Below are 25,859 nucleotides of genomic sequence, written 5' to 3'. Positions count from 1 at the left end.
GCTATGATTCTTAAAACCCACTGGGGGCTGGAGAGATGGCTCAGTGGTTAAGAGCACTGGCTGCTCTTCCAAAGGTTCTGAGTTCAATTCCCAGCAAACACATGGTGGCTCACAACCACCTGTAATGAGATCTGTGTCCTCTTCTGGTCTGCAGGCGTACATGCAGATAGAACATTGTATACATAATAAAGAAATCTTTAAAAAAAATATATAAAAAAAAAAACCCACTGGATATTTAGCATTATATGGCACTGTGTTGCTAATATGTATTCACACTCAAGCCTTGGTCCAGCAAGAATGAGTTCTGTATGCCAAGAGAATGGAGGAAGCAGGGATCAAGGCTACTGAATTTCTCATGGAGAGTCCTGCAACCTGAATAATTAGTTTCCCTCTTGCTTGCAGCTTCACAGCCCTCAATGCCAGTAAGGAGAAAAAGAAGAAGAAGTACTCTGGGTCATTAAGTGTTAGAGAGATGCTAAAGAAATTTCAGAAGGAGAAAGAGGCTCAGAAAAAGAGAGAGGAGGAGCATAAGCCTGTAGCCGTGTCGTCAATCGAAGCTCAGGGCCTGAGGGAATTGGAGGGCACTTCTGACCCCTTGCTCTCACTCTTTGGCTCCACGTCTGACAATGACTTGCTCCAAGCTGCCACTGCCATGGACTCCCTGACTGATTTGGACTTGGAGCAGCTGCTCAGTGAGTCTCCAGAAGGAAGCCCTTTCCAAGATATGGATGATGGAAGTGATTCCCTTGGAGTGGGATTGGATCAGGAATTCAGGCAGCCTTCTTCCTTCCCTGAAGGCCTGCCAACCCCCCTGGAGAAGCGCGTTAAGGAGCTGGCTCAGGTATGGGGACACAGTATGGTTGGTCTTTGCTGGAAGCTCTTTGGGTTGGTTGGCATTAGCTCTGCACCCTGTGAGGCTTGATGCCCAAAAAACCCTTAGTGAGTTGGGAAGTGAAGTGTAAAGTTCCCAAGTTCTTTTTTTTTTTTTTTCCCCAGAGACAGGGTCTGTCTCTCTGTGTGACTTTGGAGCCTGTCCTGGATCTTGCTCTGTAGACCAGGCTGGGTTCAAACTCACAGAGATCAGCCTGACTCTGTCTCCTGAGTGCTGGGATTAAAGGTGTGCGCCACCACCGCCTGGCCAGTTCCCAAGTTTTTATTTCATCCCAAGGAGGAAACAGTGTAAGCTTTGCCCAACAGGCTTCATTTTTTCACCTCTTAATTTCTTAATTCCTTCACTTCTGGAAATTTTACTTTGGGCAGATTTTGTGTTTTTTTTTTTTTGTTGTTCTGTTTTCTGCCTGTTAGTTTCTTTCCCACAACTCACCTTTGCTTTTGTGGTTGACCAGCCCTGATGTTAGCAGCAGGCAGCTGAGGTAGAGTGTCATCTTTGAATTCTTGCAAAGATTTTGAAAATTCACTTGTTTGTAAACACAGCACATGCTTAGCTGGTGCTGGGTTTTACTTGCTCCCTTGTGTTGGGTATCATCAAGAGTGTTGAGTTGTACCTGCATGGTGACATGTTGGAGCTCCACATTATGAGCACTGTTCCTGTCCCAAACAACAGCAAGCAGTCTTTAGCATGGGATAACTCGATTGCTGTTTGCCTCCAGTGTTTGGAGTTGATCCTAAGTGCTAAGAACGGTCAGTTCAGTAATTTAGCTGTAATCTAACTATGCAACATTAGTTTTGATACCATTGCCTTTGGTTAAAACATTTCCCTCCAGGCACTATGATTTGAACTATAGCTCCAGGAGCATTTGTGCTCAACAGCTGTACATTTTGAACTAGTGATTCTTATAACATTTTCAGATTGTGAATAATATTTCATGTTTTAGGACAGTGTAAAACATCATCTTCATCTAGAAATGTTCTTCTTACTTAGAGAAGATATTTAAACAATATACAAAGCAAACAAAACACCTTATTTACATATATGGTTCCTTCTTGTTAAAGCCCATGTGTAATACTGGATATAAGCATTCTTCTTGAATGGAATGCTTTAATGAATTGTGCCATATCAGGGACACATAGTATAGCTTAATATGCTATTGAAGGGAGAGCGGTTGAATCTGGCATGTTTGAGTATACTGTCTGTTGCTCAGAATTCATGTTTAAAAAATTGTGTTCTTTTCAATACTTTAATTTGTAAGCACATAGTTTTGTAGTCTTTCAAAGTCTTGTTAACTAAATTAAATAGGACTAAGTGATAGTAGACCATTGTTTATTTTACAAAAAAGTAAAAATAAAATTCTTGGGTATGCCCTCACTCCCATGGTAGATTGTGATTAGAGTAGTAACCTATTAATTTAATTTTTTGGGGAAAAGGTTTCATGAGAATGAAGTGCTACAGCCTGAAACAGGTTCACAAAAGCCTCTCTGGGTAGACCTGCTATTTGGCAAGTTGTCTGTCCTGAATAATGGCTCCTGGGCATTACAGATATTGCTGCACTTGGAGCCCATCATATGTGTGCATGGGTGTCTGGATGCCTGCCTGATCATTTTTGACAATTTTCTGGGAAAGGTAGTCTTTCCATAGAAGAATGTATTTGGACACAGAACATTACATGGAATTCCAAAGCCACATGTAGATATTTGTATCCTTAATAAAGAGTTCTATGCTAGCTCTTGAAATGAACCTGACATTTTAAAAATTAAATTAGACAGCTGGGCATGGCGGCACTCACCTATAATCCCAATAGTTTGGAGGTGGTAGCAGGAGAATGTGTTGTTCAAGGTCATCCTTGGCAACAAAAGAAGTTCAAGATTACCCTGAGCTGCATGAGACCCTGTCTCAACCCAAAATTAAACTTGGTGTGCATAATTGTTAGTAGAAGTTAGTCTTTCTCGATTTATTTTTCACTTCCCTAGTTCCATTTTCCTCTCTTTTTAAAAATAAGATTAGATAGATTTTAGATCTTAACTTCAGATGAGATGCATGTCAATTTCTATTGCTTAAAATTTGAAAAGGAATGCTAAAACTTGTGCATAGCCACGATTCCTGACTAGGCTGGCTAAATGGCTCTTTTCTGATCTTGAGCTCACACTTGTGACTACATTCAGCCAGCACATTAGCCTAGCCAAATGCTGGCTGGACCTCCCTATCAAGGACTTCTGTAGATCATGGTTGTCTCACTGAGTTACTCAGCCTTATCTCAAATTTGCAGTCCTGCTTCAGCCTCCAGAGCAACTGGGATTATGGGTGTGTTGCACCAAGCCCAACTTCAGTTGTTCTTTGGATTTAAAATGTAGCACCTAAGTAATTTACTGTAAAACAAACCCTCTAAAATATAGCCTATGCAGTTGAAAAGGCTTCAGAAAGAAACTTTTTAAAAGGTTATATAGGCAGAAAGCTTTTAAAGTACTGGAGAAATGGCTTAATATCTAAAAATAAATTTGTAGCCTGGTGTGGTTTTACATGCCCTTATAATTGCCGTTCTCAGAGTAGAGAAGGAAGAATCGAGTTCAAGGCTAGGAGCTCAGTGGTTAAGAGTGCTAGTTGCATAACCATGAGGACCTGAGTTTTGGATCTTGGTACTTACATAACAAGCTAAGTATGGTCTGGTATGTTCCTGTAACCTTAGTGCTCTTGGGGTGGGCTGGAACAGAAGGATCAGTGGGGCTTGCTAGCTAAAAGCCTACCCCAAAAGATTGAATTCCAGGTTCAGAGAGAGACCTTACCTCACAGGAATAAAGCAGAGAGTGTGTTGTTGGTTTTTTGTTTGTTTGTTTGTTTTTGTGGGTTTTTGTTTGTTTGTTTGTTTTTTGGCTCTTTTGAGGGGCCTGCCACCCCGCTCCCAAATAAATCACACACAAAAGCTTATTCTTAATTATAAAAGCCTGGCCTTAGCTTGGCTTGTTTCTTACCAGCTTCCCTTAACTTATCCCATCTACCTTTTGCCTCTGGGCTTTTCCTGTTCTCTTATTTCTGTAAATCTTACTCCGTTGCTGGTTGTGTACCTGGGCGCTGGCTCTTGGTGTCCTCCTCTTTCTCTGGCTCTTTTCTTCTCCTTCCCAGATTTCTCCTTCTATATAGTCTCTCTGCCTGCCAGCTCTGCCTATCCTTTCTCCTGCCTTGCTGTTGGCTTTCTACCTCTTTATTAGACCATCAAGTGTTTTAGATAGGCACAGTAACACAGCTTCACAGAGTTAAACAAATGCAACATAAACAAAAGTATTATACCTTAAAATAATATTCTATAACAAGAGTGATTGAGAAGGACACTTGACATGCTCCTCTGGTGTCTCTGTGTGCACACAGATGTGCACACATACTACAGAATATTAACACCACACACACACACAGTGCACATAAACAAAGAGTTCAAATTCATCCTTGAATTAATAAAATCCTAATTCAGAAAAGGAAAATTTATTTGTAAACTTAAAACTGTTGATGGGTCTGGTGAACAATATGACATTTGAATATCTGTTTAAGGAATTAGATTGAATTGATTAAGGATACTTCTGGATCTTAGAACCAGTAGTATAAGTTTAAGCAAAAGAATAACTTGGTCTAAATAAACAAATTAAAAAAAATAACTTGGTTCGTAAGATAGTGAAGTGCTTGCCACACAAGCATGAGGACACAAGTTTTGATTCTCTAGAGTCCCTGCAGAGTAACCATGGCTCCTAAGAACAACAGTTAAGGTGGTCTACTAGCCTATATTTGCACTAGTACAAACACAAGCAGCCACACTAATGAGAACACACAAACTCACACATGCACATAGGATTCAATTTTATTTTCTTCCAATATTAACTGAGGCTGTAGCTCAGTGGTACAGGGCTTGAATAGCATGCATGAAGCCCTGTATTTTATCCCCCATAATGTAAAGTGCAAAGGGAACAAACCCAACCCAAACATGCAAACAAACAAATCCAAGTATCAAATTAATAGAAACCCAGTGCCCTAGAAAAGCACCAAGGTGGAATTCTGAATGCTTTGAAAGTATAAGAAATAGCATGTCCTTAGCCATGCATAGTAGCTTATGCCTATAATCCTAGCACCCACAAGAGAGAATGACATTTTTGGAAGAAATTCTAGCTTGGTGTAGATCTTAGCACTTGGGAGGTAGAGGCCTGAGGATCAGGAGTTAAAGGTCATTCTCAACTTTTGAACCCTGTAAAGGACCTAATGGAGTGGTTAGAGGGGCCAGAGGGCCCCAGAGACTACAGTTAGAGAAAGGCAGAGGAATTGAGATTTGTGTATCTGTTCCACAGAGTCACCTTGTTGTCCACAGTTTATATGAAGTAGGATTTCAGAAACTGTGTTTTGCTTTAATCTCTCGGGTCAGCATTTCTTTTGTTTAGGTCAGTGATTTCAACCTTCTTTGCTCATTAAAATCACCATGTGTTATTTTGAGAGAGCTGGTGTTTGGGTCACTTCTCAAGAACATGCATTCCTCAGACCCAACTCCCAAGATTGTAGTTATTCGTCTGGGGTAGGGAAAGCTGCCTAGATATCTTCATGTACAGCCAAGAGTGAGAATCACCAGAGTTAGTCTTTGTTCTGGTCACTTCAGTGATCTCTAGGCTTGTTCCCAAGGTGTCATCTTCAGTATCATGTATTTTCAGGAGTCTGGGTGTGAGATATTGTAAGTATATTACAGATTTTCAAAGGATGCCCTTAAGTACTGAAATTACACAGGAGGCTTCTCTCTGGGTACTAGGTATGGATGGAGTACCGAGTATTTTTATTACTTTGCATAATTTTTTGATACATAAAAGCCTTTAAATCATTGGTTTTCAACTTGTGGGTTTCGACCCCTTGGGGGTCACCTAAGACCATTGGAAAGCACAGAAACTTATATTTACAAATCATAACAGTAGCAAAATTAAAATTATGAAGTAGCAATGAAATAATTTTATGATTGGGGGTCACCACAACATGAGGAACTGTATTAAAGGGTCACAGAATTAGGAAGATTGAGAACTACTGCTTTAAATCTTGTAGGTTTGCTGAAGATCTTAGTTGCTTTTCTACCACTGACTGTATAGAAATCCCATTTTACAGGTAAGAGTCTGGACACAGAAGCTGGATTGCTGGTTGAGTTGGCCTCTGACCAGATTACTGCTTTCTGTTCCATGATTAGTATTGTAGGTCCCAAGAAACTTGCCCACAGGTGCTGCAACAGCTTTGGGATGGCCTTAATCTGGGGCTGGGGTATAGTCAAGAACATAGCGGGGGGAGTGTTTTTTTTGGCAGGTGCTCTTTGGGAGCAGTGATTCTGTGCCTGCTATGAGTGTAAGGGATGCATGGGGAAAGGGCACTAATACTTCTTACTGTCTTCTGTGATTCAGGCTGCCAGAGCTGCTGAGGGAGAGAGCAAACAGAAGTTCTTCACTCAAGATATTAATGGCATCCTGCTAGAGTGAGTATCTGTTTGTCTCTGTTTTCTTATTTAGAATGAAACAGGGACACTAGATCCCTGTCTCCACAAATGATGGGCCATACTAATCTTCAGCCACAGACATTATTAAAACATTGTAGGGGGCTGGAGAGATGGTTCAGTGGTTAAGAGCACTGGCTGCTCTTCCAGAGGTCCTGAGTTCCCAGCAACCACATGGTGGCTCACAACCATCTGTAATGAGATCTGGTGCCCTCTTCTGGCCTGCAGGCATACATGCAGGCAGAACACTGTATACACAACAAATAATAATTTTTTTAAAAAATTGTAATATATATATTGTCATGGCCTGTTAGAAGAGGATTTCTTGGCAAGTATGAAATGAAAAGAGAGAATCCAGAAGAATGAGTGACAGCCTGATAACCTCAGGTTTACTCTGCATTGGGGTGTCTCTCAGCATTCATCCTTATTTTTACCTGTGCTCCCAGTACATTTCATCCCATTATGCTTTGCTCAGAGCCCCAAACATCTGAGGTACTCTGCTGTGTGAACTGGATTAAAAAGGACAACAACAAATCTAAACCAATCTCTATGTCCAGTCTGTATAAGAACAGTTGTCAAGACTTGAGAGTGTTCCCATAAATGGCCTCCACTGAGTAGGATGTGGATGGACCTTTGAGCTCAGGAAGCACAGGGCCTCAAAGAGCACCTGAGAGTCAGGTGAGTGAGTGTTCTGTGTCGACAAAGAACCTACTTGAATGTGCCACATACAGAAAGCTCAGGCTTTTCCTGTTTGTCCATCTAGAGAAACTAGAGAGCTCAGGATTTCCCTGATCTCATGATTATGGGTAGAACTAGTAATTGAAAAATCAAAACATGCTGGAGAGGGCTGGAGAGATGGTTTAGTGAATAAGAGAATGTGCCATTGCTCTTGTGGAGGACCTGGGTTTGGTTCTTAGCACCCACATGGTGCCTCACAACTGTCCTTAATTCTAGGTTTAGGGGATCCAATGCTCTCTTCTGGCTTCCATGGGTACCAAGCATGCATGTGATAAACACATATACTTACAGGCAAAATATCCTGCATTAAAAAAAAATCTTTAAAATATTGTTGGAAAAATTTTTCTGACAGTACCAAGCAATTTATTATTTTCCCTTTTAAAGCCTTTTTTTTTTTTTTTTTTTTTTTTTTTTTTTTTTTTGTTGTTGTTGTTGTTGTTTTGAGACAGGGTTTTTCTATGTAGCCCTGGCTGTACTTGAACTTGCTCTGTAGACCATGCTGGCCTCAAACTCATGGAGATCCACCTGCCTCTGCCTCCTGAGTGCTGGGATTAAAGGTGTACACCACCACCACCTAGCTCTTGGCTTTGTTCTCTTGATTACCTTTGACTTGGTCTTGTTCTTGACCTAAGAGCCTTGACCTCCTTTTCTTAGCTTGAAAGTTTTTCCTTATGTTGCTGCGGCTCCTTGGTTATATTGTGTGATCATCAAGATAGGGTTCAGACTGCTTCTGGTGCCTAGCTTTCTTCTCCAGTCAGCAACCTAAGGAAGAGGAAACTTGCAGCAAGCTGCAGGCCATTAATGATTGTGTTGTGTTCTTTAGCATAGAGGTGCAAACCCGGGAGCTTACTAGCCAAATCCGTTCTGGGGTGTTTGCTTATCTGGCTTCATTCCTGCCCTGCAGCAAGGATGCTCTGGTCAAGCGTGCTCGGAAACTTCACCTCTACGAACAGGTGGGTGGCAGAGTCTTCAGAGGGTCACATATGCTGCACTGTCTCCTTTTGATAGCCCATTATGGGTCCTCAGTGTTAGAGTGGTGTGTGAGCCAAATCTGTACTATGTTTTTTCTTTGCAGGGTGGGCGCCTAAAGGAACCACTCCAGAAGCTCAAGGACGCCATTGGTAGAGCCATGCCTGAGCAGGTAGCCAAGTACCAGGATGAATGCCAAGCACACACACAAGCAAAGGTTGCTAAGTAAGTATGCCTCATCTCACTTGGACATCATTATCTCCCTATAACTCCTTCTACCCCCTCTTAAAATTACTTGTATATGTGTGAGTCTGTGTGTGAAAATGTGCATATATTTGCATCATCCAGAAGAGAGAATCAGATACCTTGGAGCTGTAGTTAACAGATGGTTGTGAGCTGGGGAGCTGGGAACTGAATTCAGAGCAGTACATACTCTTAACCACTGAGCCATCTCTCCCGGTCCCTGTCTCTTCTTTTTTTGGGAGGAGGGGGAGCAGGGTTTTGAGACAGGGTTTCTCTGTGTAGTTTTGGAGCCTGTCCTCTGTAGACCAGGCTGGCCTTGAACTCACAGAGATCCACCTGGCTCTGCCTTCCAAGTGCTGGGATTAAAGGCGAGTGCCACCGCCTCCCAGCCCCGTCTCTTCTTTTTATACTTCTCAATGTTTACTTACATTTCTAACACAGTTCTAGTCTTTTCAGCACTTTCTGATCTTAAATCAATGAGAATATCATAAAAGGGAGGATGGGGAAGCTGGTGGGCAGGAGGACCTGAGGGTTCCTTCTGTTCCCTCTGTAGGATGCTGGAGGAAGAGAAAGACAAGGAGCAGAGAGAACGGATTTGTTCTGATGAGGAAGAAGATGAAGAAAAGGGGGGCCGGAGGATAATGGGACCCCGGAAGAAATTCCAGTGGAATGATGAAATCAGGTGTGCACAAACTGGGACCTTGCGTCATTGGAGGGTTTGTGAGACCAGTGTCTGAGCCTGTCCCCATATTGCTAATGAAGGTTAGGATTAATTACTTTCATGGGTTGCTGAAAGCACACAGTGGCAACTGTGAAACAGCATTTGGGGTGGTGGGAAGTTTCTGATCTCTGTCTGCTTCTCAGGGAGCTTCTGTGCCAGGTGGTGAAGATCAAATTGGAGAGCCGTGATCTGGAGAGGAACAGCAAGGCCCAGGCCTGGGAGGACTGTGTGAAAGCCTTTTTGGATGCTGAGGTCAAGCCTCTCTGGCCCAAAGGCTGGATGCAAGCCAGGTGAGGCCCTTGTAGAAAGGCAGGGTAGTCTGGGCTGACAGTGATCCCTTCCCTGAGAAGTCACTGTCTCATTGATTCAATTCTGATGTCACTTGAGTAGCTAGGGACCTACTATGATCTATAAAGGAATCTTCTTACTCTAGAAGAGAGATCTTACTTGTAGAGTTCAGTCCTTATCCCACTTTAGTTGGAGGATTGGCTGCATTCTGGTTTCCTCACAGTATGGATGTTGTTGTTTTGATGCAATGGCTGCCTGTACCAGAGGCTGAGAGATGGAAGTCATCATGGTTCCAGAAGGTTCGTTCACAAGGAACAGTGCTGATTCCATGCAGGAGCCTAGTGTTGGGCTTCTGTCCCAGAAGCTCCTTCACCTGTGTTGCCACCCATGAATGGAGCATGTCTGCTTTGTGTAGGGCGCGGGAGGTTAGACAAAGATGGTAACTCATCAGGGTTTTGGATAGATGACAAAGCCTTGGGAATTACTATTCTTTCCTTGTAGGTTAGGTTATATAAAGATGATTTTTGTTGAGTTTCTCTGGAAAATTAAAAAGGCATGCGATGTGTGCTACTTCACATTTTCTCCTTGGGTGGATTTAGAACACCAGTAAGAAAAGCACCGCTGTCTTAGGGAACTTGTGTCTGTAAGGGCATGCAGCACAGCCATTGGCTTTCTTGGTAAAGCCTAGATGTTTGGCTTTAGGTGAGTTGGTGAGGCCATAGGCCCTTCAGCTGGACTGTGGCTCTCTAGTCAGCTAGATTAAGTGCCATTGAGTACCAAGACCTCCAGGAAACCTCTAGAAACAGAATTGTGGCATGCTGGGGCAGATATGGTACCTCGGCCCTTTTTCTTTCAGGACTCTGTTTAAGGAGAGCCGACGAGGCCATGGGCACCTGACATCACTCTTGTAAGTACCTCAGAATTTTATTTCTTGGGACACTGCTATTTTAGTCTCCCCTGTGGATCTCCTTTGAACCATATCTGTGTTCATTTCTTTGAACAGGGCCAAGAAGAAAGTAATAGCTCCCTCAAAAATCAAGGTGAAGGTGAGTCAGTTTGCTCTGGCCATGTGCCAGTTCTTCTGAAGCCATGCTCAGGAAATCTGTTGAGTTATCATGGCACCTTGGTAAGCTTCACTGAGAAGTTATTCAGATGGCACTCTTGAACAAGGCTGATGTCTGAGACACTTAACCCTCTCTAGCCTCAGTTTTTCACAGCAGTACTCAGCCAGCCCAGTTCCTCTGGGACTCAATAGGGTTTGAAGCAGCTCCAAAGGAGTGTAGTACAGAGTCACTATCAATGTGAAAGCTCAGTGGTGTAGTAGACCTCTTGGGGAGGAAGTATATATGCTCCTGCTGTGGGCCAGTTAGTTTGTAACAGTAGCAGGAATGAGAAGTGGTAGCTGTGTTAGCTGCCTGGGAGAACCACCCTGAAGTGCAATGGGTAGAGCACAGACATGTGAAAAACATCTTAGACATTGAAGAAACCTTTCAGTGGGGAACGGTGGTACTTGCTAAACTTACCAGTTGAGGCTTGGGGTTTCCTTAGCCCTGCTTAAAGAGATTGCGAGAAGAGATGTTTGAATTGTTTCTTCCTGTGTATCTGGAAGGTTCTTAGACTCTATGAGAATATACTGTGATAAATATTGGGTTGCAGGAGCAGTGGTATAGATCCCATTCCTGTTCCCATGAGAATGGCTGGGGAGTCAGGTATTGAGGAAAAGTAAGTTAATTGAAAGTAATTCTTATCAGTCTAATTTCAGCCAGGAATGTTCAAGATAGTGTGAATGCCAGGAGACTGTCTTAGTTAGCATTCTATTGTTGTGATAAAATACCATGACTAAAAACAACTTGGGGAGGAAAGGTTATATTTTGCCTTACAACTTGTAGTCCATCAATCATCCAGGGAAGTTAGGGCAGGAACTCAAGCAGGGTGGGAACCTGGAGACAAGAACTGATACAGAGGCCATAGAGGAGTGCTGTTTACTGATTTGCTCCTCATGGCTTACTCAGCCTGCTTTATTACAGCACTCAGAACTGCCAGCATAGGAGTGGTACTATACCCACAATGAGCTGGGCCCTCCTACATCAATCATCAATCAAGAAAATGCACCACAGGCCTGACCACAGGCCAGTCTTACGTGGGTATTTTCTCAACGGAGATTACCTCTTCCAAAATGACTCTAGCTTGTACTAGACAGTTGATATAAAACTTGCCAACACACTATCTGAGCAAATCTTGTACTATTTCAGAAACGAAAAGAAAAATTTTACTGTGGGCATGTGTCTACTTAGTGACAAAGCATGTTGGCTTAAAATCAACCTCCACCAGCTAGACACATGGCAGGTAGTACGTACTACAAAGCAAGGCAGACATGACTTACTCTCATCCATCACTTGTCTTGTAATTACCCAGTAAACTTGAGTTCACTTGTTGACATCCTCCTAACAGGCCACTATTGGTATCTTTGAGTACTTCTAACTAGGAGCATTTCTGCTTTCCTTTAGGAATCATCCGCTAAACCTGACAAAAAAGTTTCCATTTCATCAGGACAGCTTGGTGGTCCTACTACTTTGCTCTCAGAACATCAGGGCGGGGGCCTGAGCATTGGGGCAACCAACAGGGAGCTTTCATCCCAGGCAACTTGTGGCCTCACTGACCCTGTTCCTGTCACCCTGGAGGACTCACTGGATGAAGACTTAGTTCAGAATCCAGCATCTTCTGTGGAAGCTGTGTCTAAAGAGCTGGCTGTATTGAACAGCAGAGCAGCCAGCAGTTCTGAATTCACACTGCCTGCACCCTCCAAAGCACCAACAGAAAAAGTTGCTGGTGTTTTGTGTACAGAAGAGAAACGGAACTTTGCAAAGCCCAGCTCTTCTGCACCACCACCCACTAATGCTCTGCAGTCACCTCTCAATTTTTTGGCTGAACAGGCTCTAGCACTGGGGCCGTCCTCTCAGGAGAAAAAGCCAGAGAGTTCTAGCTACAAAGAGCTGTCCTGCCAAGCTACCCTCAGCAAGGGTATGTCTGAATTGCACCAGTCCAAAGCAAAGCACCACAGTTTGCCACGGACGTCTCATGGACCCCAGGCAGCAGCTCCCATGACTAGCTCCCAAGTCAAAGTCTTTCATGCAGGCACTCAACAGCAGAAAAGCTTCACACCCCCAACCCCCTTTGTCAACAAACTGCAAGGCCCAAAGGCTGCATCTCCACAGTGTCATCGTTCCCTTCTGCAGCTGGTAAAGACAGCAGCCAAAGGCCAGGCCTTCCATGCCACTATCCCAGCCTCCTCCGGAAGTTCACCAGCCTCCAGCAGCAGCTCTCATAAGACCACAGCCTCATCCTCCACTGCCCTGAGCCATCCAGCAAAGCAGCATCCAGCCAGCTCTGTGGGGCCATCTTATAAGAATAACCCCTTTGCTGGCTCAGTCTCTAAACATGGGGCTTCTTCTAGCAGTCCATCTCCTGGAGGAGCCCAAGTGCAGAGCTCTGTTTCTGGGACCATGCTCCCTGGTGTGCAGTCTCCCTCAGCAGGACAGCCTTCAAGCCGAGCTGCCCCAAGTTCTGCTGTGAAAAAAACACCTGTTTCTCAGAAGCTGACTCTGGTGGCTCCACCTGGAGGTCCAAATGGAGATTCTGGTGGTGGGACCCAGGGAGTGGCAAAGTTACTGACTTCCTCCCTGAAGCCCGCTGCAGTTAGTAGTGTGACATCGTCTACCTCCTTGCCAGTGAGTATCCTAGCATTGCCACCTGCTCTAACTGCAGGGGATTTGGGGAAATGAGGTCTGTCAGGTAGGGACAGTAAGTGAGATTAGACACTGGAGAAAATCCTGGTTTCCTGTTTAGTCTCACTTTTACTGGTGATTGGAGGACCAGTATAACATGAAGGGGAAGGGGAAAGGGAGGGGAATATCTGTTGGCATTGGGTCCCTGGAAAGATTGAGCCTGTGAGGAGTAGAGTGAGCACCAGAACCTGCCTCTGCACTCTGAATCAAAGATGGAAGTGCTTTCAGCTATTACGAGGCAGTCAGGTAGTGTTTATGCCTCAGCATGAACTGGTATCACCTTCCGGTTGATTGGCTTGAAAGAACTCTGTAGGTCAAAGGTGATTTGACAGAACCTAGCAGGGAAGGTGTGTTGTGGGGTGTGTGTATGTAAAATTAGAAGTCTGGCAAGAGTAGTGTTGCACATCTATAATCCCAATGATAGAAGCCGGAGAATCAGGAGTTCAAAGCCAGTCTTGGCTACATATCTAGTTTGAGACCAGCCTGGATACGTGAGATCCTGTGTTAAATTGAAAAGAGATCTGGAGAGATGGCTCAGCAGTTAAAAGCACATAAGCCGCCAGGTGGTGGTGACACACGCCTTTAATCCCAGCACTTGGGAGGCAGAGCCAGGCGGATCTCTGTGAGTTCGAGGCCAGCCTAGTCTACAGAGTGAGAGCCAGGACAGGCACCAAAACTATACAGAGAAACCCTGTCTTGAAAAACAAAAACAAACAAACAAACAAAAAGCGTGGTGGTGCACGCCTTTAATCCCAGAACTCAGGAGGCAGAGGCAGGCAGAAATCTGAGTTCGATGCTGGCCTGATCTATAAAGTGAGTTCCAGGACAGCCAGGGATATGCAAAGAAACTCTGTCTTGTGAGACCAAAAGGGGAAAAAAAGTGTAGACAGGTCTCGATTCTCCCTACCACTCTGTATAGTGACTGTGCACATTAATTTCCAGGGGGGAAAAATGTGTGCATACATGTGTTTGTATGAGTTGGGTCACATATGTGCCATGGTATGTGTGTTGAGTTCAGTCTTCACCTTCTGCTTGTTTGAGACAGGATCTCTTTTTTGTTGACTGCTGTACCAGGCTAGCTGGCCCTTGAGTTTATAGGGCTTCTCATCTTATAGGTACACCAGATTATAGACTTATGTTACCACACCCAGTTTAATATAAGTTCTAGGGATTTAAACTCGAGCCTCAGGGCTGAGGCTCTAACTCAGTGGTAGAGCTCTTATCTAGCATGTACAAGGTCCTACATTCAATCCCCACTACTGCTGATACAAAAAAGAAAAAAGAGAAACCATTGACTTAATGTTGCCTTGACAATACATTATAGGCTGGGGCTATAACTCAATTGGTAGAATGCATGAAGCCCTGGATTTGATGCCCAGCACCACACAAACTGGGCATGGTGGTGCATACTTACAACCCCAGCACTGGGAGGTAGAGTCCAGCAGGATCAGAAGTTCAGGGTCATCTTCAGCTACATAATAAGCCAGTGTGAGCCTATTATGAGACCCTGTCTCAAAAATAGAACAAGGACTTCCTGTTTCCTGTGAGCCCTTGGATTGAGGTTTGTAGCCATGGTGAAGATCTCTATCAAGACTTATGCTTTTTATGACAATCCATGATTTTCCTGAGATGTCTTTAACTAGTCAAAGGTAGACAAGGGCATATAAAGAACGAACACACGCACTTGTACACAGACGCACACACACCCCACCTCCCACCCCCTCTATACCTGCCTTTACCTTCTGAGTATGGAATTAAAGGTGTGTGCCACTATGCCCAGCTGAACAAGATTTCTTTTAGTTCATTTGTGTTTTAACTTAACTGTTGTCAGGGCTCATGAATACATACTAGCTAGTCTTATTGAAAGTTCGATTGAGTATAATCCGGTGCAGTTATATTTCACAATCCACATTTCACCATAGTGCTACAATGAAGCTTTCCAATTAACTTTAAAAGGCCAATGATGGGACAGAAGTGTTCACTTTTACGTGAACATGAATATGTGGGAAACCATTTTTAGTTGGATCTTTTTAAATGAGGAACTTGCCACAATGTCCATATTTATGAAGACTTTGGGTAGGATCCAGGGCTCCTCTAGATTTTAAATTTGTCATGAAGATAACTGGTGCCCAGAGGCCAGAAGAGGGTGTTGGATCCTTTGGGACTGTAGTTAAGACCATTGTGAGCCATCATAATAGGTGCTGGGAATCAAACCTGGGTCCTCTGGAAGAATAGCTAGTGCTTTTAACCAATGAGCCACCTCTCTATCCCCATGAAGATACTTTTTAAAAAAGTGTTACAATTTTAAGAAAAAAAATTTTTTTAACTACAATAGCTGGGCAGTGATGGTGTACACCTTTAATCCCAGCACTCAGGAGGCAGAGACAGGCAGATCTCTGTGAGTTCAAAGCCAGCCTAGTCTGTAGAGTGAGTTCTAGGACAGGCTCCAAACTACACAGAGAAACCTTGTCTCAAAAAACAAAACAAAAAGAAACCAGACAAACCAGCAATCACAAAGATCCTCACTGAGCCATCCCTGCCTATATATGTGTTACATAGATTTTTATAATAAATTTAAAATATGAGTATATGTTTATTTTATATTTGTATATCTATGTGTTTATATGTGCATTATGAATATCCACATGGTATATATGTATATTATATACTATATAGGTATATGTGTGTGTATATATACATATACATATACATACACATACACATACACATACATACATACATACATATATATATATATATATATATATATATATATATATAATGTTTGTTTTTATTTATTGAGAAAGGGGTTCTCTGTAGCCTGGAACTTATTCTGTAGACCAGGCTGGCCTCAAACTCACCGAGATCCATCTGCCTCTGTCTGCTGAGTGTTGGGATTAAAGGGGAATGCCACCACTGCCTGGCGAATACACGGTATATTACTTCTCTGCTTCACGAAAGAAACATATTTACTATTTTTAAAATTACCTCTGTACCCTCGAAGCCCCTAGATGCTGGCCCATAGAGACTTCCTCATTCCTCTCGTGAGTGCTAAGTAAAGGGACTCTCACAGGTGAGGTTCTTATTGTGTGTGTTTCCTCCCCAGAAAGGAACCGGAGGGGCAGTGCTGCTGTCCAACACATCTTCTTTAAGCCTGCTGCCTTCATCCTATAAGTCCAACAACCCCAAGCTTCCTGGAGCTATGAACTCAAACTCACTGGGAATCATAACCCCATTTCCACTTCACGTGCTCTCCTTCAGTTCAGACTCCTCTGCCAAAGCAGGGGTCTCTAAGGATGCCATTGTTACAGGCCCAGCCCCTGGGACCTTCCACCATGGCCTCAGCCACAGTAAGTTACTGTCTCCTGCCTCTGTTCCTATGTTGTGTGACATGTTGGGTCCTGTATGTGTTTGGTGTGACTTTGGGAGCACCCCCTGTCCCGGGAAGCTGATTAGTGCCCAGTATTGCTGTTTTGTTTCAGACAGGCCCATAGGTTGCCTGGGGCTCTGGATCTCTCAAGCTGCTTTTCTGTTCTGTCTTCAATGTGTGTGTTTTGTTCTCTCCCCTCCTGTTTTCTCTCAGGTCTTCTGGCTGGCTTGCACTCCAGCCCACCCCACACAGCGCCTCTCCCACATGCTGCTGTGTCCACCCATGTCCCACAGAGTCTGCCAGGTAAATGCCAGATGGGCAGTGTTCCATGAGCCCCATGCGCTATACCCCTCCACCCTTAGGTGCTTTGCTGCTGGCGCTTTTAGCCATCTCTGCTTCATCATCACTGTTTTGTATTTTGCTTTGTCTTTTGAGGCTCTGACTCTTTGGCTTTGAGTTCCAGAATAATATAAGCCTGTACTATCAGAGGCTTTTCCTGGTTTCCTATTGGAATGGCCACTGGGTCTGACTTAGCCTGTGTGACAACAGTGTATGGTAGAGCCTGAGCATGAAACAGGGATTCTCCAGCCCTTCATATGCATTTAAAGAGAGAAAGGGTAATGGTGGCTCTGTGCAAAGGTTAACTGAGCACTTCAGGGCCTTCCTGGTAAAATACTACACACCTGCCAGGCATTGTCAGGTGGCAGATGCTCTTTGAAAGGAGTAAATAGCCACAGAACAGGGAGAGAGAGAGCATAGTACATGACTGTGAGAGAGTTAGTATGTACCTGTAAGAGAAGCAGCTTTCAATCCACCCTGGTGTTAACCCTTCTTTGGAAACAGACTTGGAAACACACCAGGAATGAAGCCAGTGTCTTCTGGAAGTAGGCAGCACTAAAAGCCCTGGGTACATGTATTGCCAGCGTGAGAGCATGAGAATGGGGAATAGTTGCCACAGGGAGGCATCTTGTAGTAAGTGGACTAGCCTCACTCTGTCCTGATTCCTGGATTCTTGCATAGAGACACCTCATGGGATTTTGGCTTAGGAGCCCAATGAGAACCTGACTTTGTCCTGTTGTTCTTAGCACTTTAGACCTGTTCCCAACAGGACCCAGGGCTGTCCTGGGGAGAGGAGGCTGAGCTTAGGGAACGTGCGGATATGTATAGAGCAGGAGTCAGATGCAGACTCTGGGGCTGTGTGTGCCTTTGACCTGCTCATGGACAGTCTGGGCTCACAGTCCACTTTGGGATCTGCTTGTGTGTGCCTTGTACCCACACGTTAAAGCTGAGAACTCTGTAGTGAATTCCAGAGGCCTCGTTAGGATGAGGGTGACTTTGTAGTTTTCCACAAAGGGAAGCCCTTTGAGAAGCAAAGCCAGTGTTGATAGTCATTCCTTTCTCTGAAGAAGCAGCCACATCTGAGGACTTTCTCTACACCGGTGGCTGCCACTCAAATTAAGTGCAGTGTGGGTGCCTCTCCAGCTCTGGAGAGCCTGTGTGGTATGAAAGTGAGATGGTGCTACCTCCACTTGCTTTGGAAATGTCCCTCTTTGAGAGAAACAAAGTAATTGAAGAACCACTGCAAACAGACTCTGGGTCTGTGGAGTTTTCACTCAACAGAGAGGGGAGGAAGATTGATAGAAAGGAAAAGAAAAACATTTCTTGTACCATTTTCCTGTCTGTCCGTGTCCGTGTCTGTGTCTGTGTGTGTGTCGGCGCGCACCTCCCCCTCCCACCATCTGGAGGGTTGGGGATGTAGTTCAGTGGTCAAGCACTTGCCTAGTGTATATAAAGCCCTGGGTCCATTCCCAGTACCACAAGGAGGAAAAGAAAAAAGGCATTGGTGGCAATCAGAAGAGCAGCCATGAAAATGGGTTAGTGGGCGCGGAGACTTGTTTCTGCTCTGCTTTCCCTTCTTCCACGTGGACTTGATGCCGTTGCTTTTGCCTTTGTCCCTCTGGTACCTGAGTGCATTTTGGTGGCAAGAGAATGACCATTGTCTGGGTTCTGTGTGGTCGTCAGGCCCTTGTCGTGTTGCAGAGTGCCTGTTGTATAGACAGTGCGCCGCAGCCCCCTGCCTGTACAGTGCAGTGCTCATGCATGATGCTGCAAGTAGCACGTCACACAGCCACTGTGTGGGGACATTTGCTACTTACGTTCCCTGTGCAGTTTGTTTCTGTTGTCTTGTAAAGGAATTGGGGCACTTAAAGAATGTTCTGTTTTTGTTTATTCTTTTCCAGATGCTTCACAGCTTCATGGGAAAGGGCCTGTTGTACCGAGGAAATTGTGACCACTTTGGAGGATGGACTCATCTGACGTAGATCTAGGAGGAAGCCCAACACGTAGGTCTCTGATAACAGACATTTGCTGTGCTCTTCCTGCCCACTGCTCGTCTTCCAGAGCAAGAACAAGTTTGAAATGGAGCACTTCTTAGCACTTCTGATGAGCCTTCAACCACGGGGCAGCTTTTGCTGCCCACAAAGCACTTACTGACCCGGTGCTCTGGGCCTCGAGGCTTGGTCGCTGGACGACATCAAGGGGCAGCTCTGGGCTGGGAAGTGTGCCTAGACTGTGTTGGGAAGCACGTTGTGCGTGAGCTCCTGTGGCAGACCTGTTGGCTACTGGGCTCTAGGTCTGCCCAACTCCTGGCATTTGGTGTGAGTATCTCAGAGCTCCCTACTGGTCAGGGACTCCTCCTGGTCACAGTAGAATCCCTGGATGGTTGTGATTCTGTTCCATCCTCAGGCTGTGTGCTCAAGAGGACAAGACTCGGGCCAGAGCCACAGGTGGGAGACCTTGCAAAATACTAGGAACACCTAATGTGTGCTCTTGTAGGGGCTAGTTTCTCCTCAGAACATGACAATGAAGCTCTTAGAGAGAAAAAGATCTTTATAGATTCTACAATTGTGGTAGGATTTTTAAACACACCTATCTTGGGCTGTTTTCATCATTACCATTGAATGCATTGGATAGAATGGGACTGCTCTTCACACATCACATTATAGGAAGACTTAATTCCAGTGCCTTTTTGGTGGAGCAGACTTTGACAACTCGAATCTATCCATTCAGCCCACTGAGTGGATCTGAGATGAAGATCTTTTTTAAAGCTAGTCTGTATTTAAGACAGTTTTATTTAATTGGGTTTTTTATGACTGCACATCATAATCTGTGCCGTCCTGACTTGAAAGTCATCTGAGCCCCTAAATCCCAGGTTCCCATGGAGCTACAGCTCTGTTTTGTTTTTCTAGAGTTGATACAGGTGGGCTGCAGGGGAGCCCCTCAGTTCTCTGTGTCTGAGAGCCCAGGGATTCCAAGCCACAGGTAGACATTCCACTCTGTCTTATTCTTAGAAATCTCTGTCAGAGCCACAGGGCAGGCTTCTCTGAAGGATCTGCCACAGAGAACAGGTCTGGGGTACCCGTGCTCTCCAGACAGAGAGCTTCTGTGTGGACTTAGGGGGATGTGCAGAGGGTCTGGAGAGTGGACAGAGAACAAAAATAGACTACAGAGCTTCCATCACTAGGCTACCACACTCACCCAGTGGCTATTTCATATGGACTTGGAGGGCCCTTACCTATCCTGTCAATCTACCACACAGTGGGTCTGGCTGACTACCTAGCCAGACAACATTTGGGAAGGTGATCAGCACTCTCAGTGTACACCTAGGGTGAGTCAGGTGTGCTCTTGGTTCCTGCTTCAAGGGTCTGGAACTCAGTAGCTCTCCATTCCTGTGGAGGTGGCCACCTTTCCACCTTACTGAGAGCAAGACTTTTGTCAGTTCTTTGGTCCGGCCTCTGTTCTGATTCCTTTTTGTATGGAAGAACCAATTGTTTTCACATTGGGCCATGTGGATTCCTTACCCTTTTATTACATATATTTTTTGCAACTTGGATTTCCAGTTTGTTTACAGAATAGTCTTAGGTAGTAGCAAAAAGAGCCAAAGAAGAGATTTGTATAGCTGAGCTCTAAGCCGAGCTGAGGCCGCCAGCAAAGCTGAGCAGTGGGAACTCTCCAGGCTCCTCTGCCCGTCAAAGAACGGGCCCCAGCACCCCACCCTTTTGGTGCTCCCTCCTCCCCATGTGCCACTGCGTGTGCAGCTAGAACAGGATGCCCTCATCTTTAGGAATCTAGCGATGCCTCTTGCCTCAGGGAAACGTTTCTTTGATGGGGAGTTTGAGATTTCTTTTCCTTGTTTATGCTTTATTTGTGGTAATGAAAGAGTGAGTGACTTAAACAGCCATGGCCAGGGAGACCTGCAGCCCGGCTACAGCAGAGGGTGGGGGTAGAGAGCGCTCAGTGGGATGCAAGGGTTTCTTTGGTTGGTGCAAGGCTCTGAGCACTTAACCAGGCGTGGCCGTTTCTTAGGTGTGAGAGGGGCTGTGGCTTTTGTGCAGCAACTATGTTGGTGTTAGGGGGTGGTGTGGAAATTGTTAATCTTGTATAAAGCAACTCAATAAATTGTTTTGAGGTTTCCAGAATGTATTTCCTCATTCTTTTGTTTCTATTGTATTTGCAAGTGATTTTTCGGTACATAGAAGCTCTGGTGTGTATGGAATGCCCATTGTGCCTGAGAGCCAAGGATCAGCCTCATGTAAAGGAATAATAGTTACTCTGAGTTAGAATCAAACCACCAGATTTTTATTTTCATGCCATAAATAAAGTTCCCTATCACTTCCCATTTTCTTACATAATACATGAGATACAGAGAAGCAGAAATTTGTTTGAAGAACAATCAACTTTCATATATCTAAATGCCAATGAGATAATGAGGACTTGTAAGGCACTGGAAGTAAGGCTAACACACCATCCATTACTAAGATCTTTTCAGTTTAGAACTAGGAAACAGTCGTTGATGCTGTCTTTCTGGCGCATCCTGGCTAGCTTTCTAACACCAGGAGCCAGGCATTGTGGATTCTGGACACATTTTCTAGCGTAGAGCTTTGTCTGTCTGTCTGTCTCATGGAAAGAATCACTACTGAGCAGGCACTGCTGTTAGTTTGATCCCAACCAGAAAGCTAAAATGGTGAGGTCAGCAGCCCCGATGACCCAGTCTTGATGAGTGGAAAGAGGCAGAAAGGAAGCCTTCTACCCTGTGTCACTGTGTGACGTCTAAAGCCCATGCTGTTTTAGTGAGTGTGTCTGCAATATTTTCTTGTGCTATAGTTTCCAGCTATAAGCACTGATGGTGGGAGCATGTAGGAAAGGAAGAGAAGAGAATATCAAGGTTATTAAATCATCAGAAGTGGGAGCAGGTCACTCACCCAGACTGAATAATGCTGAGCTGAGTGAGAGTTGCCTACCCAGCTGGTGTCTGCTAGTATTACAGTAGCTGCACTGTAAGCAGCCCGATACAGTGTGGATCAAACACTTAGCTCAGAAGCCTGTTTGAGGACTGGGGAGCAGAAGACACCCAAGAGGTTGCTGAGTAGGAGCAAGCCAGCCATCCCCTCTCCAAGGAAAGCCAGGCAGAAGAGCTGGGCCTACTTCTGCCCAGAAACCAAGACTGCCAGCTCCTGAATGGACATATCCTTGTTGACATAGCGGTCATACTGAGCAGGGGTTAGCCTTCCACTGCGCAGAGCATCCTCAATAGAGAACTTCTTGCCAGACTTCCTGTCGTGGATCACTGATGACTCCCCATTAGGGCCTTTCACTGATATCTCCTCCCAGTCGCACTCCTGGCTCCGGAGCTTCACAAACATGTTCCAGTCGATGAGCCCAGCTCGGTGGGCCTCTTCTGGGGACAGCTCTCGGCCTGTGTCAGGGTCAATGACCACTATGGAGCGCCTCAGGTGGTTCTCCCTCTGCTCTCTCTTGACGGCCACAGAGCCCAGGCGCCTCTGCAGTTCATCGATCTCCAGATCCTTGTCCTTGGACATCTTCTTGAGGTCATCCAGTTCCTTCTCTAGGGACCACAACCTAGAGTTGAGGTGGGTTCCAGAGTCTACCATGGTAATGTTCCTCAGATCTCGAGTTTCTGTTGCTGCCATCTCAATCTCTGATTGGAGTCTCCGGGTCTCCAGCTGCAGATTTTGCCGCTCTAGCTGCAGCTTGTGGTTTTCTTCTCTCAGGAAATCCAGTTCCTTGGATGACTTAGAATTGTAGAATTCTAACTCAGATAACTTGGCTTCTAGCCGGGTCAGCTCTACATCTAGCTCCCTCTTACTCCGGCTCTCCTCTTCCAGGCTCTTCTTGAGCCTCTGGATCTCTTGCTCAGTGTCACCCTTTTCCACCTGGACACTCTCAGAGAAGACCACCTTTTCCTTGATCTCGGTCTTCTCCAGGGTAGCCAGCTTTCTACGAAGGGGTTCAAGCTCGCCCTCCAGTAGCTGCCTCCGGTGCCGCTCTTCCTCCAGCTGGGCTCGGAGCAGGGCATGCTCCCTGGTCTGCTGGGGGTCCTGCTGCAGCACCACCTTCTGTGTGTGGGTCACCTTCTCACCAGCCTTGGCCTCCTCCTGCTCCAGTGCAGCCAGCCGCTGCTGCAGCCTCTGCACCTCCAGCTCAGCTGCCCTGCGTGCCTGCCTCTCACGCTCCAGTTCCTCTAGCTGCCGCTCCAGCTCTGCTCGGCGGTGCTGTAGCCTCCGCAGCTCCACTCGCAGCTTGTCGATCTGCCGCAGCTCGGCGTCAATGCTGTCTGTGAAGGCGGTCACCTCAGCTCTCAAGTCCGGCTCATCTTCATACTGCACCACCTCTTGGCGTACAACCCTTTCCTTGCCCTGTGCCAGCTCTTCCTCCTTGCATCGGATCTTCTCTTCCTGGGATGCCCGTTCCCCTTCTAAGTCCACCTGTCTCTTCTGTTCTTCTGATAGCTTTATACGTAGAGACTCTACCTCCTTCTTGGTTTGGGGGTCTTCCTGGAACTGCAGGATTTCTTGGACCACCTCTCTGGTCTGCACCTGCGGCTTGGTGTCCTTCAGGGCCTGGATCTCCTGCTTTAGCTGGTAGATCTCCAGGTCACACCTTTCTATTAGCCTGGTCTTGTCCATGATCTCCTCCCTGAGCCGCTGGAGCTCCTGCTCGGTCTCTGGGTCAGTTGTGTATTTAATGACCTCTTTGGTCACCTCTTTGACTTCTACTTGTGGCCCACGCTTCCGTAGGGCCTCCAACTCACTCTGGTAGCTCTTCAGCTGCTCCTCGGCACCCCTGAATTTGCGCTCCTGCTCCACCAGCTCTAGGCGGAGGTTGGCCACTTCACTCTCAGCCTTGGGGTCTGGCCGCACAATCTCCCGGACCTTCTCCTGTACCACCACCTTGGCATTCTCCTCTTCCAGTGCCCATATCTTTCGGAGAAGCTCTGTCTTCTCCCGCTGGCCAGTGCGTGCCTTGGCAGCCTCATCCTCATACTGGCGGGTGAGGTCGTTGACCTCTCTCTCTGTGGCTGCATCTTTCTCTACCTTGAGTACCTCCTTGACGGTGATCTTGCCTTCTGCCATGGCCCGTTCTTTCTCTAGTCTCCTGAGCTTGGCCTGCAGGAAACTCAGCTCCTCTTCCTGCTTCTCCTTGAGTGTGCCCTCTCGCTGGTGCTCCTCCTGCAGCCTCCGGTATTCTGCCTCCAGCTGAGGGTCATTCTGCAGCTTTACCACCTCCCTCTCAGTGACCTTCTCCTGCACCCTGCTCTTCTCAGCAGCCAGGGCCGCCACGCGCTGCTGTAGGAGGAGCACCTCAGCCTCTCGGGCACCTTTCTGCCGCCGCAGTGCCTCCAGCTCCTCCCGAAGCTGCAGGACCTCATCCTCCTGGGCTCTGTCTGGCTCAATGCGCAAGACCTCCTTGACCACATACTCTTGTCCCCCGTCCCTGGTCTCCTGCTCTAGGGACTGCAGCCGAAGCTGTAGTGCTCCCAGCTCCTCCTGCAGCAGCTGGTTCTTGTGTTGTTCATCAGCCAGGGTCTGCTGCAGCTGCTGGAAGCTCTCCTCCAGGGTGGGGTCTGGCACCTTCTTCAGCACCTCCTTCCTCACCAGTGACTCCTGAGGCCCCCGATCCTTCAGGGTCTGGATTTCCTCCTGGGCACTCTTGACCTCATTTTCCAGCTGCTGCCTTCGCTCCGTCTCCTCCTCCAGTTCCTTCTTAATCTTCCATGTTTCCTCTGTGCTGGAACCAAGCTTGCCCCCTTGCAGGGTCTCACGGGCCACTCCTGCTTCTGGCTGCTATGGCAGAAAAGACAATGAATGTATGGTTAGAGACTGGCAGGTCTGCTCTCCTCGGACAAGTCGGGTTGGTTGTCTGTGGTCTTCTGGGGACTCCACTAGTGTTCTAGGGTGACTTTTACTCTTTTAAAAATTGAATAAGGAGCTGGGCAGTGGTGGCGCATGCCTTTAATCCCAGCACTCAGGAGGCAGAGCCAGGTGGATCTCTGTGAGTTCGAGGCCAGCCTGTGCTACAGAGCGAGATCCGGGACAGGCACCAAAACTAAACAGAGAAATCCTGTCTTGAAAAACCAAAAAGAAAGAAAGAAAGAGAGAGAGAGAGAGAGAGAGAGAGAGAGAGAGAGAGAGAGAGAGAGAGAAGAAAGAAGAAAGAGAAAGAAAGAAAGAAAGAAAGAAAGAAAGAAAGAAAGAAAAGAAAAAGAAAAGAAAAGAAAAATTGAATAAGGGGCTGGAGAGATGACTCAGCGGTTAAGAGCATTGGTAGCTCTTGCAGAGGTACTGAGTTCAATTCCCAGCACCCACATGGTGACTCACAGCCATCGATAATGGGATCTGATGCTCTCTTCTGGCATGCAGGGATACATGTAGATAGAGCACCATATACATAAAACAAAATAAAACCAAATCTCTAAAAAATACTGAATAAGGCAAAATTTTGCAGGCACAGAGGAGTTTGAAGTGATACCAGTCTCCCACCCCTGCCCTGTCCCTAGGGGATGCCTGTTGTCCTTGGAGACATTTTCAATGTATTTTTTTAGTGAGTTGCACGTTTACTTTTCCTATGCAAACAATAGTCTGTTCTGCCATTACTGACTAGAGGGGCAGAGTACCATCTTGGCTCAAGGTGCCACATCACTGCTTAACAGCAGTGTTTCCGCTGTGTGGACACAGTTTAAGCCAGCACACTGCTGAGGAGTGTCAAGTTACTTCTAGTTTCTTAATATGCCAGATAATACTGTCATACATGTCATCAAGTCCTAAAAGGTAACTTTTGGAGCTGGAAGGATCAAGTCCTTGGAAGCACAAGGACTTGAGATCTGTCCCTAGCACTGACTGATAGGAAAATGTTGGGTGTGGTGCTTTAGTGTGTGTGCATTTGTAGTCCCAGCACCAGGGAGGTGGAGACCGGAAGCTCCCTGAGGCTTGCTGGCCAGCTAACATAGCCTAATTGACAAGTTCCAAGCCAATAGGAAACTTTGTCTCACAGGAGAT

At 45.9% G+C, this 25,859-nt stretch overlaps 2 protein-coding genes across 7 annotated transcripts in view; one reads left to right on the top strand and one right to left on the bottom strand.

Annotated features, from left to right (window-relative positions):
• The window catches only part of Ubn1 (ubinuclein 1), a 33,048-nt gene extending 12,067 nt beyond the window's left edge, over positions 1-20,981 (top strand). For 2 of the 5 annotated variants that reach the window (XM_006984668.4, XM_042283583.2), the window contains 12 exons: positions 403-841; positions 6,301-6,371; positions 7,951-8,080; positions 8,203-8,321; positions 8,893-9,021; positions 9,204-9,350; positions 10,205-10,255; positions 10,352-10,394; positions 11,856-13,076; positions 16,240-16,483; positions 16,717-16,806; positions 18,744-20,981. In XM_006984668.4, coding sequence (XP_006984730.2) covers positions 403-841; positions 6,301-6,371; positions 7,951-8,080; positions 8,203-8,321; positions 8,893-9,021; positions 9,204-9,350; positions 10,205-10,255; positions 10,352-10,394; positions 11,856-13,076; positions 16,240-16,483; positions 16,717-16,806; positions 18,744-18,793 — 2,734 coding nt within the window. In that variant the 3' untranslated portion in view covers positions 18,794-20,981. The remainder of the gene's footprint in view (positions 1-402; positions 842-6,300; positions 6,372-7,950; positions 8,081-8,202; positions 8,322-8,892; positions 9,022-9,203; positions 9,351-10,204; positions 10,256-10,351; positions 10,395-11,855; positions 13,077-16,239; positions 16,484-16,716; positions 16,807-18,743) is intronic. The other 3 variants (XM_042283584.2, XM_006984670.4, XM_076577938.1) reach the window with 3 other exon arrangements.
• A 138-nt stretch (positions 20,982-21,119) lies between these two features.
• The window catches only part of Ppl (periplakin), a 56,024-nt gene continuing 51,284 nt past the window's right edge, over positions 21,120-25,859 (bottom strand). For both annotated transcript variants that reach the window (XM_076577937.1, XM_006984667.4), the window contains exon 22: positions 21,120-24,647. In XM_076577937.1, coding sequence (XP_076434052.1) covers positions 21,984-24,647 — 2,664 coding nt within the window. In that variant the 3' untranslated portion in view covers positions 21,120-21,983. The remainder of the gene's footprint in view (positions 24,648-25,859) is intronic.

Source organism: Peromyscus maniculatus, chromosome 8 (assembly GCF_049852395.1).
Source record: "Peromyscus maniculatus bairdii isolate BWxNUB_F1_BW_parent chromosome 8, HU_Pman_BW_mat_3.1, whole genome shotgun sequence".
Lineage (NCBI taxonomy): Eukaryota > Metazoa > Chordata > Mammalia > Rodentia > Cricetidae > Peromyscus > Peromyscus maniculatus.
This window is presented reverse-complemented; position numbering and strand designations above follow the sequence as displayed.